Here is a 17,234-nt window from a genome sequence, read left to right as displayed (position 1 = left end):
CGTATGCATAAGCTATGTCAGAGAAGTGGGTGACTTAGCTGTTCAAATGAGCCAAACTACAGTGATGATATCCTGAAACAGGAAATTCTCTCCTGTCAAACACAAGGTTGAAGTCTAGCTTCTTGGACCAAACTGGTATTTGAAGATAAGGGAAAGCTTGGTAAAGAAAATGTATTAATATGGTTTAATCTTTTTTAATTAGAAGCTTAAAAGGGTATTCCCATCTCCAAGATCCTATTCTAATATGTCGTAGGTCAGGGGTGGGGAATCTTTTTTCTGCCTAGGGCCATTTGGTTATTTCTACCATCCTTTGGGGGCCGTGCAAACTCTGCCCACAAAGTGCATCATGACTATGGCACTGGTTTCAGGATGTAATCTTTCATTGCATGCCCTTCAGTGTTCAGTAGTGAACACTGTGTGTGTGTGTGTGTGTGTGCTAACAGAGCAAAAAGAAATTAATGAGCTGGTTGTAATCAAAATACACCTCCCTGCCCGAGAATGCAGCCCCTGAGAATCTGCTCGGGGGCCTGATAAAAGGTCATCGAGGGCCATAAATGGCCCTGGGGCCTGAGGTTCCCCACACCTGTAGGTGTACTAATAATAATATTAGCAAATGCCTTCAATTAGAAATATAGTATAGTTCCTGTGATTTGCTATGTTGTTTACCCCATGTGTAGGGCACTGCAGTAGCATAGGAATCCATGGTTACGACCACTAACAACAAAATAACTAACTAACTAACTAGTACTATATGCGTGGTCATGGTTCTCTATTCTAGTTTGTCCTAAAGGTGTTTGATGGAGTTGAGGTCAGGGCTCTCTGTGGAACAGTTAAGTTCTTCCCCACTAAGCCTACCCATCCATAGTTACATAGTTACATAGTTATAAACAATCAAATGATTACCTTTGACAAATAAGACGCATGTATATTGAATCTACTAGCCATCAGTGGCAACTACATAGGGCGTCTACAATAGCGGAAAATATATATACATGTTCAACGCTATATACTTGAAATCATATAAAAAGAAAATGCGTATACTGAACAATTCATGAAATAATCTTTATTATAAATAAAACACAAGGGATATAATCCCCATCACATACATAATACAAGAAAAAGAAACACACACCTGGTAGCCATATGTGTGTAGCATTAGTGAGCCAACAAAAATTGGTGGCACCCCTCTGAGTGTATATAAATATCAAAAAGAAAAAGAACTGGAACTGGACTACCACGTATTATATATAGGTAGTGATGGCAAAAACAAAAATAATGAGATGCAGGTAATAAATAGAATCAGACCATCCTAACGTCTATTGTAATAGCAGAGCCACTGTGGCAAGAATCGCTAGATACCAACAAGCAAGTTGGCGACAGTTTAACAGACAGGTAGGCCAGACAGTAGTGAAAATACCTTACCCAAACACTCAGAGGATGGTGCCACGACCCCTATGCGCGTTTCGGCGGCGTGCCTCCCCCTGACGCAGAATTGCAGGTGTGCTGTGAGCGCCGACCACAGGGTGGCGCTCACAGCTACCGGCGATCAGTAACCATAGAGGTCTCAAGGACCTCTATGGTTACAATGGAGAAGCATCGCCGACCTCCGATCATGTGACGGGGTCGGCGATGCGCTCATTTTCGGCCGCCAGGCCGGAAGCGGTAGTTAAATGCCGCTGTCTGCGTTTGACAGCGGCATTTAACTAGTTAATAGGCGTGGGCAGATCGCGATTCTATTACGGGCACATGTCAGCTGTTAGAAACAGCTGACATGTCCCGGCTTTGATGCGGGCTCACCGCCGGAGCCCGCATCAAAGCGGGGCTTCTGACCTCGGACGTACTATCCTGTCCGAGGTCAGAAAGGGGTTAAGGTTGAAGGAAGACTTTAAGTCCATCTAGTCCAACCCATTGCCTAACCTAACATGCCCTAACATGTTGATCCAGAGGAAGGCAAAAAAAAAAACATGTGACAAAGAGTAAGCTCCACATTGGGGAAAAAAATTCCTTCCCGACTCCACATACAGCAATCAGACTAGTTCCCTGGATCAACGCCTATCAAGGAATCTAGTGTATGTACCCTGTAACATTATACTTTTCCAGAAAGGTATCCAGTCCCCTCTTAAATTTAAGTAATGAATCACTCATTACAACATCATACAGCAGAGAGTTCCATAGTCTCACTGCTCTTACAGTAAAGAATCCGCGTCTGTTATTATGCTTAACCCCTTTACCCCCAAGGGTTGTTAGCACGTTAATGACCGGGCCAATTTTTACAATTCTGACCACTGTCCCTTTATGAGGTTATAACTCTGGAACGCTTCAATGGATCCCAGTGATTCTGACATTGTTTTCTCGTGACATATTGTACTTCATTATAGTGGTAACATTTCTTTGATATTACCTGCGTTTATTTGTGAAAAAAACTGAAATTTGGCGAAAATTTTGAAAATTTAGCAATTTTCCAACTTTGAATTTTTATACAATTAAATCACAGAGATATGTCACACAAAATACTTAATAAGTAACATTTCCCACATATCTACTTTACATCAGCACAATTTTGGAACCCAAATTTTTTTTTGTTAGGGAGTTATAAGGGTTAAAAGTTGACCAGCAATTTCTCATTTTTACAACACCATTTTTTTTTAGGGACCACATCTCATTTGAAGTCATTTTGAGGGGTCTATATGATGGAAAATACCCAAGTGTGACACCATTCTAAAAACTGCACCCCTCAAGGTGCTCAAAACCACATTCATGAAGATTATTAACCCTTCAGGTGTTTCACAGGAATTTTTGGAATGTTTAAATAAAAATGAACATTTAACTTTTTTACACAAAAAATTTACTTCAGCTCCAATTTGTTCTATTTTACAAAGGGTAACAGGAGAAAATGGACCCCAAAAATTGTTGCACAATTTGTCCTGAGTACGCCAATACCCAATATGTGTGGGTAAACCACTGTTTGGGCGCATGGCAGAGCTCAGAAGCGAAGGAGCGCCATTTGATTTTTCAATGCAAAATTGACTGGAATTCAGATGGGACGCCATGTTGCGTTTGAAGAGCCCCTGATGTGACTAAACATTGAAACCAGTTTGTCCGGAGTACGCTGATACCCCATATGTTTAGGTACATGTCGGGGCTCGGAAGGAAAGTAGTGACATTTTGGAATGCAGACTTTGATGGAATGGTCTGCGGGCATCATGTTACGTTTGCAGAGCCCCTGATGTGCCTAAACAGTAGAAACCCCCCACAAGTGACACCATTTTGGAAAGTAGACCCCCTAAGGAACTTATCTAGATGTGTGGTGAGCACTTTGACCCATTAAGTGATTCACTGAAGTTTATAATGCAGAGCCGTAAAAATAAAAAATCATATTTTTTCACAAAAATTATCTTTTTGCCCCCAATTTTTTATTTTCCCAAGGGTAAGAGAAGAAATTGGACTCCAAAAGTTGTTGTACAATATATTCTGAGTACGCTGATACCCCATATGTGGGGGTAAACCACTGTTTGGGCGCAAGGGAGAGCTCGGAAGGGAAGGAGCGCCGTTTGACTTTTCAATGCAAAATTGACTGGAATTGAGATGGGACGCCATGTTGTGTTTGGAGAGCCTCTGATGTGCCTAAACATTGAAACCCCCCACAAGTGACACCACTTTGGAAAGTAGACCCCCTAAGGAACTTATCTAGATATGTGGTGAGCACTTTGACCCACCAAGTGCTTCACAGAAGTTTATAATGCAGAGCCGTAAAAATAAAAAATCATATTTTTTCACAAAAATTATTTTTTCGCCCCCAATTTTTTATTTTCCCAAGGGTAAGAGAAGAAATTAGACCCCAAAAGTTGTTGTCCAATTTGTCCTGAGTACGCTGATACCTCATATGTGGGGGTGAACCACTGTTTGGGCGCATGGCAGAGCTCGAAAGGGAAGGAGCGCCATTTGACTTTTCAATGCAAAATTGACTGGAATTGAGATGGGACGCCATGTTGCGTTTGGAGAGCCACTGATGTGCCTAAACATTGAAACCCCCAACAATTGACACCATTTTGGAAACTAGACCCCCTAAGTAACTCATCTAGATGTGTTGTGAGAGCTTTGAACCCCCAAGTGTTTCACTACAGTTTATAATGCAGAGCCGTGAAAATAAAAAATCATTTTTTTTCCACAAAAATTATTTTTTAGCCCCCAGTTTTGTATTTTTCCAAGGATAACAGGAGAAATTGGACCCCAAAAGTTGTTGTCCAATTTGTCCTGAATACGCTGATACCCCATATGTGGGGAAGAACCACCGTTTGGGCGCATGGGAGAGCTCAGAAGGGAAGGAGCGCCATTTGGAATGCAGACTTAGATGGAATGGTCTGCAGGCGTCACGTTGCATTTACAGAGCCCCTAATGTACCTAAACTGTAGAAACCCCCCACAAGTGACCCCATATTGGAAACCAGACCCCCCAAGGAACTTATCTAGATGTGTTGTGAGAACTTTGAACCCACAAGTGTTTCTCTACAGTTTATAACGCAGAGCCGTGAAAATAAAAATATTTTTTTTTACACAAAAATTATTTTTTAGCCCCCAGTTTTGTATTTTCCCAAGAGTAACAGGAGAAATTGGACCCCAAAAGTTGTTGTCCAATGTGTCCTGAGTACGCTGATACCCCATATGTTGGGGTAAACCCCTGTTTGTGCGCACGGGAGAGCTCGGAAGGGAAGAAGCACTGTTTTACTTTTTCAACGCAGAACTGGCTGGAATTGAGATCAGACGCAATGTCGCATTTGGAGAGCCCCTGATGTGCGTAAACAGTGGAAACCCCCCAATTATAACTGAAACCCTAATCCAAACACACCCCTAACCCTAAGCTCAACTGTAACCCTAACTACACCCCTAACCCTGACACACCCCTAACCCTAATCCCAACCCTATTCCCAACTGTAAATGTAATCCAAACCCAAACTTTAGCCCCAACCCTAACTTTAGCCCCAACCCTAACTTTAGCCCCAACCTTAACCCTAACTGTAGCCCTAACCCTAGCCCCAACCCTAACCCTAGCCCTAACCCTAGCCCTAGCCCAAGCCCTAACCCTAGCCCTAACCCTAACCCTAGCCCTAACCCTAGCCCTAACCCTAATGGGAAAATGGAAATAAATACATTTTTTTAATTTTTTTAATTTTTTGCAACTAAGGGGGTGATGAAGGGGGGGTTTGATTTACTATTTATAGCGGGTTTTCTAGTGGATTTTTATGATTGGCAGCCGTCACACACTAAAAGATGCTTTTTATTGCAAAAAATGTTTTTTGCGTTACCACATTTTGAGTGCTATAATTTTTCCATATTTTGGTCCAAAGAGTCATGTGAGGTCTTGTTTTTTGCAGGATGAGTGGACGTTTTTATTGGTAACATTTTCGGTCATGTGACATTTTTTGATCGCTTTTTATTCCGATTTTTTTTTTGGGGGGCGCTTATACCGTTCCGCGTTTGGTAAAATTGATATAGCAGTTTTATTATTCGGGTCAGTACGATTACAGCGATACCTCATTTATATTTTTTTTATGTTTTGGCGCTTTTATACGTTAAAAACTATTTTATAGAAAAAATAATTATTTTTGCATGGCTTTATTCTGAGGACTATAACTTTTTTATTTTTTCGCTGATTATGCTGTATGGTGGCTAGTTTTTTGCAGGACAAGATGACATTTTCAGCGGTACCATGTTTATTTATTTCCGTCTTTTTGATCGCATGTTATTCCACTTTTTGTTCGGCGGTATGATAATAAAGCGTTGTTTTTTGCCTCGTTTTTTTTTTTTTTTTAACGTGTTCATTGAAGGGGTTAACTAGTGGGACAATTTTATAGGTCGGGTCATTACGGACGCGGCGATACTAAATATGTGTACTTTTATTGTTTTTTTATTTTTATTTAGCTAAAGGAATGTATTTATTGGAACAATATTTTTTTTTTATTATTATTTATTTAGGATTTTATTTTTATTTTTTTTACACATGTATTTTTTTTATTTTTTACATTTTTACTTTGCCCCAGTGGGGGACATCACAATAAACTGACAGATCGCCGATCTGACACTTTGCTGTGCACTGATTACACAGCACAGCAGGGAGGCTTCCCGGCGCCTGCTCTGAGCAGGCGCTGTGAAGCCACCTCCCTGCAGGACCCGGATGCAGCCCCGCGGCCATTTTGGATCCAGGGACTGCAGGGAGGAGACGCTCGGTACAAGGTGAGCATATCGCCTTGTACCGATCGTCTCAGGGAAGCCCGCTGGGAGCCCCCTTCCTGCGCGATGCTTCCCTATACCGCCGGCACACTGCGATCCTGTTTGATCGCAGTGTGCCGGGGGCGGTCCGTGACCGCTCCTGGCACATAGTGCCGGATGTCAGCTGCGATAGTCAGCTGACACCCGGCCGCGATCGGCCGCGCTCCCCCCGTGAGCGCGGCCGATCGCGCTGGACGTACTATTCCATCCTTGGGAAGTAGGGCCCACCCCACATGGACGGAATAGTACGTCCGATGACAGAAAGAGGTTAAACCTTCTTTCCTCCAGACGTAGAGGATTCCCCCTTGTCCCTGTCTCAGGTCTATGATTAAAAAGATCCATGACTTTATGGACCTTGCTTTGTACACTGTGGCCTTCTCCAGAAGCATACAGTTTTCCAAAATGTCTTGTTACGTCAAATTATTAAGATGTACCTTTACTGCAACTAAGGGACCTAGGTCCCCCATCAAAAACAACCATTTAGCATTATTCCTCTTCCACCAACTGTACAGTTGAGACAAAGCAGTCAGGCAGGTAACTTTCTCCTGGTATTTGCCATATCAAAATTCATCAGCCAGACTGCCAGATAGTAAAGTGTGATTTATTATTTGACCTTTCTATTGTTCTACATTCCATTGTCGGACTGCTTTACACCACTCCATCTACACTGTACTTGGTAACGCTTGTGTGCAGATGTTCAACCGTAGAAACTCATGCCACGAAGTTCCCAGAACACAGTTTTTGTGCATATGTTAATGCCAGAGAGGGTTTGGAACAATTGTTGATCCAGCAGAGCATCTATGCACTGTGCATCTCAGCACTCGGTGAGGCCGCTCTATAGCGTTATGTGGTCTACAGCTTATGGTTCAGTCTTTGTGTTCTCTAAATGCTTCCGCTTTCAATGATATCACTCAGAATTGATCATGGAATATATTATAAAGAAAAGATTTCACGAACTGATTGATTACATTCTTTTGCAATACCACTCATGAATTCAGCGAGGGAATTAGAACGACCCATTATTTTACAACATTTACAAAGGGTGATTGTTTGGCTAAGGGGTGAATTTTCTGTAGCTGTGGATTGATTTCAATGACTGAGAGATGTTTCCCAATGCTTTTGTCCATATAGTGTATTTTATATTACCCCTGCTAGGGGTGGAGGTCTTAACTGCACCTCAGGACTTCCTAATGTTTTGTTACATTGGACAAACCACTATGTCTTATGTTGGATCCCTTTGTATGTCAGGAGCTGATCCAGCGTCATATTGAACAGGTGATGTCTGATTTACAATAACTGATCGTCATAAAATTTAAATTGAAAATTACTTTTGTCAGTTTCAAGTAATTTCAGTGACCACAGTGGCCATTATTGATTTCTCTTACTTACCAACAATTGTGTCCATGTATGTATATTCTACTGTTATAAATGCAAAAGATATCAAGAATCTGCTCTCCGGGTGTGGATAGTGTACTTACCCAGGCACGGACCACGCTTCTGTTCAGTGTTCCAGCAAAAATAGAAAAAAAATCAAACATTCAGCCATAAAGATTAAGGAAATTAAATTTGTCTTAATTTTTCGACAGCCCTTAAAACCCCAGCAGAGAAAACATGGTAAAAAGCAGGCGCCACACACCTATGCGTTTTGAGTGGCTAACCAGTACAAATGGTACCATAATTATGGGTTCATTCACACAGACCAACCGGTAGGTCTAAACTAGCGTTGATTGATAAACATTTACCGATTGGTGGTCATTTAGTAGCCTGTTTACACAGGCAGACCAACGTAAACAGTCTGTAATAGATCACTCTGTGCATAGGCTGCCATTGTTCTGTGCTGTTTACACGGGATGTTGCATAGTCGAGAAAGATGATCTGTTGAGCTACACAAAAGAGCATTTCACCTGATGAACGATCATTTTGCTGGTTCATTGGGTGATCGGCAGCCGGTTTACACTGAAGGATTATCACGAATGAGTGTTAATAATCTTTCAGTGTAAATGCAGCGGTTAGCAACTTGGAACGTGTAGGTATGTTGTGCTTGCTTTTTACAATGTTATCTCTGCTGGGATTTTAATGGCTGTTGAAAGATAGCAAAGAATTGTTCTTAATGCCAGAGGCATTGGATTTTTTATTCTAATGTGTTTTTTTTTTCAAAATTGAAATTAGAATTTTTTTCACATAATAGTAATAATTTTGTCGGCGAGTATTGTAAATGCTGCATCAAATGTAGAATTTGGCATCTGGCGCAGGTTGTATAATAGTCACCCAACATGCTATGGGCAATTTTACCTCCATTTAGTTGTTTATCAAGGTTGAAAGCTTTTTAATGGAGCTAAATATTGGTCAAAGACAAAGTAAACTCATTCTCATTCTGTTTCCATGCAACCGTGAGCCGAGGCGGCCATTGATTGTGCTTGTGTTGATAAATGGTGCAGAGATTTTTAATCTGATATTTCTTATACTGCTTTATTGGTATAGGACAATAAGTGCTTTATATCTGTACTGTCTGGGGAAGAAATGACTGTTCTTATCTTTGAGGAAGGTATGACAGATGTTCTAACACCTGACCTGTTCTGTGCAGTTCTGAACAGAGATTACTCTCCCCTACAAGTTAGTAATTTGCTGTTGTACACTTGCATGCTGAAATTGGTAACAATAAGTCACATATTAGGATTCCTGAGATCAGTTGTTTGCTGAAAGACGCCAATGTTCGACTCTTTTCTTTTTCTGAAGGCCCAGGTCGAAGCCAAGAAAGAACATGAAGGTGCAGTTCAGCTACTAGAGGTGAGTAATAATTCAAAGACTTTTTTGTGGTCACCTTAGCTCCATATCTGTTATTATTGGACTAATAGATTTAATTTTAATATTCTAATGCCATGAGTGCCAGCCGTTTTTACCTTTCCTTCCAGGAAGAGATTAGCAAAAATGTGAAATTTCACCAGACTCTGTCCTATAGGCAAAATTCCTCATGCTGAACTAAAATAATGATCGCTAACTGAACAAATGTTCAGTCCCATAGTATTATCATAGGGTACACATGCTGTCTCTATATCACAAAGTACCAATTATTTATTTAGCACTACATTGTATTATATACAGATATTCAGCTTCCTAACAAGGTTACCAATAATACTAATGAATTATATATTCATTTATATTCTGGACATTTCTTGTTCTGTATGTATATCTTACATGTATATGCGTAGATACAATAGTGAATTGAGAGTTGTTTATTTTCATTGTCTACTGTTGGGGGAACCTGTCAGCTGTGCAATTTACGGCCATCATGGTTCTAGATGGGAAAGAACTGAAGAGATTGATATATAGATTTCTGGGGGAAAAAAGTCAAAGAATCATAGAATGGTAGAGTTGGAAGGGACCTCCTGGGTCATCTGGTCCAACCCCCTGCTCAAAGCAGGATTCACTAAATCATCCCAGACAGATGTCTGTCCAGCCTCTGTTTGAAGACTTCCATTGACGGAGACTCACTACCTCTCGTGGCAGCCTGTTCCACTCATTGATCACCCTAGCTGTCAAAAAGTTTTTTCTAATATCTAATCTGTGTCTCCTCCCATTCAGCTTCATCCCATGGCTTCTAGTCTTTATTTGTGCAAATGAGAATAAAGATGATCCTTCTACAATGTGACAGCCCTTGAGATATTTGTAAACAGCTATTAAGTCTCCTCTCAGTCTTTTTTGCAAGCTAAACATTCCGCAATCCTGTAACCGTTCCTCATAGGACATGGTTTGCAGACCGGTCACCATTCTGGTCGCTCTTCTCTGAACTTGCTCCAGTTTGTTGATGTCTTTTTTAAAATGTGATGCCCAATACTGGATACAGTATTCCAGATGAGGTCTGACCAAAGAGGAGTAGAGGGCAATAATGACTTTGCGTGATCTAGACTGTATGCTTCTCTTAATACATCCCTGAATTGCATTCTCCTTTTTTTGCTGCTGCATCACACTGTTGACTCATGCTCAGTTTATGATCTATTAGTATACCCAAGTCTTTTTCACATGTGCTGATGCTTAGCCCTATTCCTCCCATTCTGTATATGCTTTTTTCATTTTTATTGCCCAGATGTAGTACTTTGCATTTTCCTTGTCAGTACAACCTGTGTTTTATTAATTGAAGCCCCAACTTATTTTGGGCTTAGCCAAAAAGGGGGTGATTCTAATCAGTGATTGGCTGCCTCCGCTGTTAGGTGTAAATACATAGATGGCTGTTAGTTGTAAATACACAGATAGCTGTCATCACATACTGCCTACCCTGTTAGGTGTATATACACAGATAGCTGTCATCACATACTACCTCCCCTGTTAGGTATATATACACAGATAGCTGTCATCACATACTGCCTCCCCTGTTAGCTGTATAAACACAGATAGCTGTCGTTACATATATGACTGAGTAGTACCGCCCACCGGACCACTAAGCTTTTCACAGCTACATATCTGTTTGTTTAGCTCCTGGTGCTGTCAGCAGATGGGACTGCACATACAATGTTGCAGGTCTGTTAATACATCCCTGAATTGCATTTGCCTTTTTTGCTGCTGCATCACACTGTTGACGCATGCTCAGTTTATGATCTATTAGTATACCCAAGTCTTTTTCACATGTGCTGATGCTTAGCCCTATTCCTCCCATTCTGTATATGCTTTTTTCATTTTTATTGCCCAGATGTAGTACTTTGCATTTTCCTTGTCAGTACAACCTGTGTTTTATTAATTGAAGCCCCAACTTATTTTGGGCTTAGCCAAAAAGGGGGTGATTCTAATCAGTGATTGGCTGCCTCCCCTGTTAGGTGTAAATACATAGATGGCTGTTAGTTGTATATACACAGATAGCTGTCATCATATACTGCCTCCCCTGTTAGGTGTATATACACAGATAGCTGCCATCACATACTACCTCCTCTGTTAGGTATATATACGCAGATAGCTGTCATCACATACTGGCTCCCCTGTTAGGTGTATATACACTGATGGCTGTCATCACATACTGCCTCCCCTGTTAGGTATATATACACAGATAGCTGTCATCACATACTGCCTCCCCTGTTAGGTGTATATACACAGATAGCTGTGATCACATACTGCCTCCCCTGTTAGGTGTATATACACTGATGGCTGTCATCACATACTGCCTCCCCTGTTAGGTATATATACACAGATAGCTGTCATCACATACTGCCTCCCCTGTTAGGTGTATATACACAGATAGCTGTGATCACATACTGCCTCCCCTGTTAGGTGTATATACACAGATAGCTGTCATCACATACTGCCTCCCCTGTTAGGTGTATATACACTGATGGCTGTCATCACATACTGCCTCCCCCGTTAGATGTATATACACTGATGGCTGTCATCACATACTGCCTCCCCTGTTAGGTGTATATACACTGATGGCTGTTATCACATACTGCCTCCCCTGTTAGGTGTATATACACTGATGGCTGTCATCACATACTGCCTCCCCTGTTAGGTGTATATACACTGATGGCTGTCATCACATACTGCCTCCCCTGTTAGGTGTATATACACTGATGGCTGTCATCACACACTGCCTCCCCTGTTAGGTGTATATACACTGATGGCTGTCATCACACACTGCCTCCCCTGTTAGGTGTATATACACAGATGGCTGTCATCACACACTGCCTTCCCTGTTAGGTGTATATACACTGATGGCTGTCATCACATACTGCCTCCCCTGTTAGGTGTATATACACTGATGGCTGTCATCACATACTGCCTCCCCTGTTAGGTGTATATACACTGATGGCTGTCATCACATACTGCCTCCCCTGTTAGGTGTATATACACTGATGGCTGTCATCACATAATGCCTCCCCTGTTAGGTGTATATACACTGATGGCTGTCATCACATACTGCCTCCCCTGTTAGGTGTATATACACTGATGGCTGTCATCACATACTGCCTCCCCTGTTAGGTGTATATACACTGATGGCTGTTATCACACACTGCCTCCCTTGTTAGGTGTATATACACAGATGGCTGTCATCACACACTGCCTCCCCTGTTAGGTGTATATACACTGATGGCTGTCATCACATACTGCCTCCCCTGTTAGGTGTATATACACTGATGGCTGTCATCACATACTGCCTCCCCTGTTAGGTGTATATACACTGATGGCTGTCATCACATACTGCCTCCCCTGTTAGGTGTATATACACTGATGGCTGTTATCACACACTGCCTCCCCTGTTAGGTGTATATACACAGATGGCTGTCATCACACACTGCCTCCCCTGTTAGGGGTATATACACTGATGGCTGTCATCACACACTGCCTCCCCTGTTAGGTGTATATACACTGATGGCTGTCATCACATACTGCCTCCCCTGTTAGGTGTATATACACAGATAGCTGTCATCACATACTGCCTCCCCTGTTAGGTATATATACACAGATAGCTGTCATCACATACTGCCTCCCCTGTTAGGTGTATATACACTGATAGCTGTCATCACATACTGCCTCCCCTGTTAGGTGTATATACACTGATAGCTGTCATCACATACTGCCTCCCCTGTTAGGTGTATATACACTGATGGCTGTCATCACATACTGCCTCCCCTGTTAGGTGTATATACACTGATGGCTGTCATCACATACTGCCTCCCCTGTTAGGTGTATATACACTGATGGCTGTCATCACATACTGCCTCCCCTGTTAGGTGTATATACACTGATGGCTGTCATCACATACTGCCTCCCCTGTTAGGTGTATATACACAGATAGCTGTCATCACATACTGCCTCCCCTGTTAGGTATATATACACAGATAGCTGTCATCACATACTGCCTCCCCTGTTAGGTGTATATACACTGATAGCTGTCATCACATACTGCCTCCCCTGTTAGGTGTATATACACTGATAGCTGTCATCACATACTGCCTCCCCTGTTAGGTGTATATACACTGATGGCTGTCATCACATACTGCCTCCCCTGTTAGGTGTATATACACTGATGGCTGTCATCACATACTGCCTCCCCTGTTAGGTGTATATACACTGATGGCTGTCATCACACACTGCCTCCCCTGTTAGGTGTATATACACAGATAGCTGTGGTTACATATATGACTGAGTAGAACCGCCCGCCGGACCACTAAGCTTTTCACAGCTAGATATCGGTTTGTTTAGCTCCTGGTGCTGTCGGCAGATGGGACTGCACGTACAATGTTGCAGGTGGTCTTCATGAAAAAGAAAAAACATTATCATTACAGTTATAAGAATAATAATGAACTCTCTTAGGTCTTAAAAAATTAGCATTACGTGAGACTGAAAGTGGGCAATGATTCCGTACCTTATCAGCTCAGTGTAACCCGTCAAAAAATGTTTCCATTTCTGAAGATCCTCAAATGCTCTTCCTGCCTCAGAGAAGCTTAATATAGGTGTGGGTAAAGGATGGTACGATTTGTGTCCAGTGCTATCAGATGTACTTACTTGAGGAGGCTTGAAGTGACAAATTTCCTTGGTGCTGTGTTCTCCGGAACCCTTTATCAGGACTTAGAAAATCCAGTGTTTCTGAAAACTCCTTTTAAGAAACACTGGATTACACTGTTTTATGTAGGATTTATACAAATAAGCAACAGGACTACACAATAATATAATGTAATGGGAAATGATGAAGAAATAAAGAGGAATATCCTCCATCTGTGTGAGCAAATTATTTCCCATCAGATACAAGACAGCACGTTTTCACAAACAATATTAAATCAAGGTGATGCTAATAATTATTATGTAGCTGTACTTATGTTTTAAAGGCTCTTCTCCTGCCTCTTACTATGGAGTCTTCTTTATTGTAGCCTGTCAGTGTTGCTCGGTAGACATAGATACAGAAGCCTGTATTCTAAGAGTAGACTCATTGCATGATGGCAACAAGTTTGTATTTATTGCCACCACACTGCTGCTTAGTCTTACCGTATTTTTCAGACTATAAGATGCACCGGACTATAAGTTGCACCCAGGTTTTAGAGGTGGAAAATAGGGGAAAAAATATTTGAAGCAAAAAAATGTGGTAAAATATTTAAAAATATAAATAACATACTATTATATGTGGTGTTATTATATATAATAGTACGGTATGTTATTCTGTTGGAGCTACGTGTAGAAGATGGTGCTGCGGGACCAGTGTGGTGTCTGAGTACTATATGAAGACACTGGAGGGTGAGTATAAGAATGGGGGGCACAGGGCTTATATTTAAAGCACCACTCCAGCATTGAAAAATAAGACTGGAGGGCTGCTTTAAGATCCCATGTAAGAACTATAACTCCCAGAATGTCATGCAGATCCTATGGCATGCTGGGAGTTATAGTTCACCACAGGAGTGGCAGAGTGCATTTTTGTGTGTTGTAATGACTATCCTTTTAATTAATTCTTAGTTGTTCAGGTTGTGCTGGTCCTGCAGCCAGCCAGCCACGCTGTAGTGAGGAAAAGAGCTGGAGCATCCCATAACTGCACAAAGCCCTCCCTCTTGTTGCCTCTCCACAGTACAGGTCATAAGAGGAAGCCTGCAGATTCTAGTGCCATGTCTGAAGGACCTGTGATGACATCATGAAGAGGGAGGGCTCTGTGCTGTCATGTGATGCTCCAGCCCGCCCTCTTCATGACCTCTTACAGGTACTATGCCAACCATTCAACATCCAGCACAGACCGGGCAGGGGCTGTTCTGTTATGTATGCGGCATCCCTCCCTCCTGTGGCACCGTGCTCCTGCCCCCTTCTCCACCGGACACACGATCTCCCCAGCCACTGCAGGAATCCGGCGCTGGGGAAACCATGTGGGTCCGCTGTTTAAGTGAGGGATATTCATTTGCTGCTCCCCGCTCACTGCTCTTTGCTGACAGGTGGGCGGGGAATTGGCTAATGAATAGTCCTTCACTTTAATCTTCGGGACCAGGTGGTTTCCCCAGTGCTGAATTCCTGCAGCTGGGATATTTTCCTGCCTCCTGCGAGGAAATCCCAGTGCAATCCCACTCACCGCTGCCCCCTCCCCACATATTACATCCATACCATAAGACGCACCCCACACTTTCCTCCCAAATTTGAAGGAAAAAAGTGCATCATATGGTCCGAAAAATACGGTAATTCCTGCTCGTAGAGAGATCTGGGCTTTGTATTTAGAAATCAGCAGCATTTTTCCAATATACTAAGTAAAGTCAGAAGACATCATCAACAGGAGCCAATCACTTCAGATCAAACTGCTCCTATTTATCTGAATAACAGCTCTATATAGAGCTGCCCCTTGGTGGTGGGGTAAAAATTCTTTTTTGAGTTTGTTTGTGGGGGAAGGGGGGAGAAAACTGCTCCAACCTGGCTTATTAAAAGAAGAAAGCATTTTCAATAGTTAGTTAGAAACTAAACTATAGGAAGCACCTACTTAATCCGTTCTGTAACAGTACAAAATGCAATTTAAATATGAATAACATCTCAGTACTGATATTACATGTCTGATTTGTTGTTCCATTCGTGGATATTATACGTCCAGTACAGCATTAAACTGATGTAGCGACTCAACAGATAGATGTAATCTTCACACGGTCATTTTCCCTGGGATTGGCGTTCCTCACTTACAGGTGACATTATCATATATATTAAAATTGATTTCCTCCCTCAGAACACAGAAGCTAATAAATAACCACATTGAGTTCTGTACTTGCTTATTCCCAGTCCAAACTCTACTGGACAGATAACAGAATTAATCTACACCCACACGTATGGGAAATGAGTCTGACATTCAGATATTTATATGGCATAAGCACATTCTGCTACCAATTTTGGAAATATATGAATGTTGAATATTTTGACTTTTACTGAAGCCAGTGTTATGTTAAGGAATTGCAGTATCACCAATTCCTAAAAGTATTTATTACCAGCATTGATCACTTTACAAGAGGCAACAATTCAGCTAATAGAGCAGAGCATTGGCAAGAAAATCGTTATCAGCGGCTGCTCTCCAAGTACCATCTTCAGAATATCGCGTTATAGTAACAGAAGGGTAACAGACTTTGAGGAGACCGTTGATAGAATACCTTATGGCTACATAATTACAGTACTGAAATTGGTTTACTGTATATACTGTATATATGCACAGTACACTTGCTTTCAAAAGTATTCATCCCCCTTGGAATTTGACTTATTTTTCTTTACATTACAACATGTGTTTAAATATTTTAAAAATCCGATTTGTGTGTGATGCATCAGCACTAAATAGTCTAAGTTGGTGAAGTTAGAAAAATATAGGCATAAATTAAATGTATGGGATGAAGTAGCAAAAAAATGGCATGTGCATATGTATTCACCCCTTTTGTGATGACGCCCCTAAAAATTTCTGATGCAAACAATTACCTAGGCTACATTCACAATTGCGGTCCTTGAAGCCCTGCCTACGCCCCGCCAACTGCTCCATGTGTCCTGCGTACCTATCTTTAACATTGGGATGTGTGCGGCTATTTGATGTGTGCGGCGACCACACGGAAACGCAAAAATATTGATCTGGATTTTGCTTTTGTTCTTTCACTGTGCATATTGTTAATTGATAAAAAAAAATATATTAACACTTTTATTTTTTTAAACATCCATACTTGGCAGAATTTTTTTACAGGAATGCCTAAAACTATTGCACAATACTATTTTTTGTATATGTAAGGAAAAATTGTGGCGTTATGAAAATCAAAGCATCGATAGGTATGCTACTGGCATTTACCTTTGCAATTGTGCTTGATACTGTATGTGAGGTCTAATTTCAGTTGCAATACAGAATGGATCACTTCACATCATCCTTCGAATCTTATGAAACCATGTGGACAACACTATGAGGAGTCTTTCACTATGTAATATTTCTCCATTACTACTTCTCAGATTATGATGTGGAGAGGTATAATGTACAGTAGCCAAACCCATCTTATTTATATTCCAGGCACA

The 17,234-nt window shown here is 41.5% G+C and overlaps 1 protein-coding gene across 22 annotated transcripts in view; it reads left to right on the top strand.

The window, feature by feature from the left end:
* RIMBP2 (RIMS binding protein 2) overlaps positions 1-17,234 on the top strand; it is an 817,544-nt gene that overhangs the window by 578,444 nt on the left and 221,866 nt on the right. For all 22 annotated transcript variants that reach the window (XR_013223594.1, XM_077293289.1, XM_077293285.1 and 19 more), the window contains one exon: positions 9,003-9,053. Coding sequence is in view for 21 of the 22 variants with exons in the window: in XM_077293289.1 (XP_077149404.1) it covers positions 9,003-9,053 (51 nt within the window). In the remaining variant the exon portion in view is untranslated. The remainder of the gene's footprint in view (positions 1-9,002; positions 9,054-17,234) is intronic.

Source organism: Ranitomeya variabilis, chromosome 1 (assembly GCF_051348905.1).
Source record: "Ranitomeya variabilis isolate aRanVar5 chromosome 1, aRanVar5.hap1, whole genome shotgun sequence".
In the NCBI taxonomy this organism is placed as follows: domain Eukaryota; kingdom Metazoa; phylum Chordata; class Amphibia; order Anura; family Dendrobatidae; genus Ranitomeya; species Ranitomeya variabilis.
This window is presented reverse-complemented; position numbering and strand designations above follow the sequence as displayed.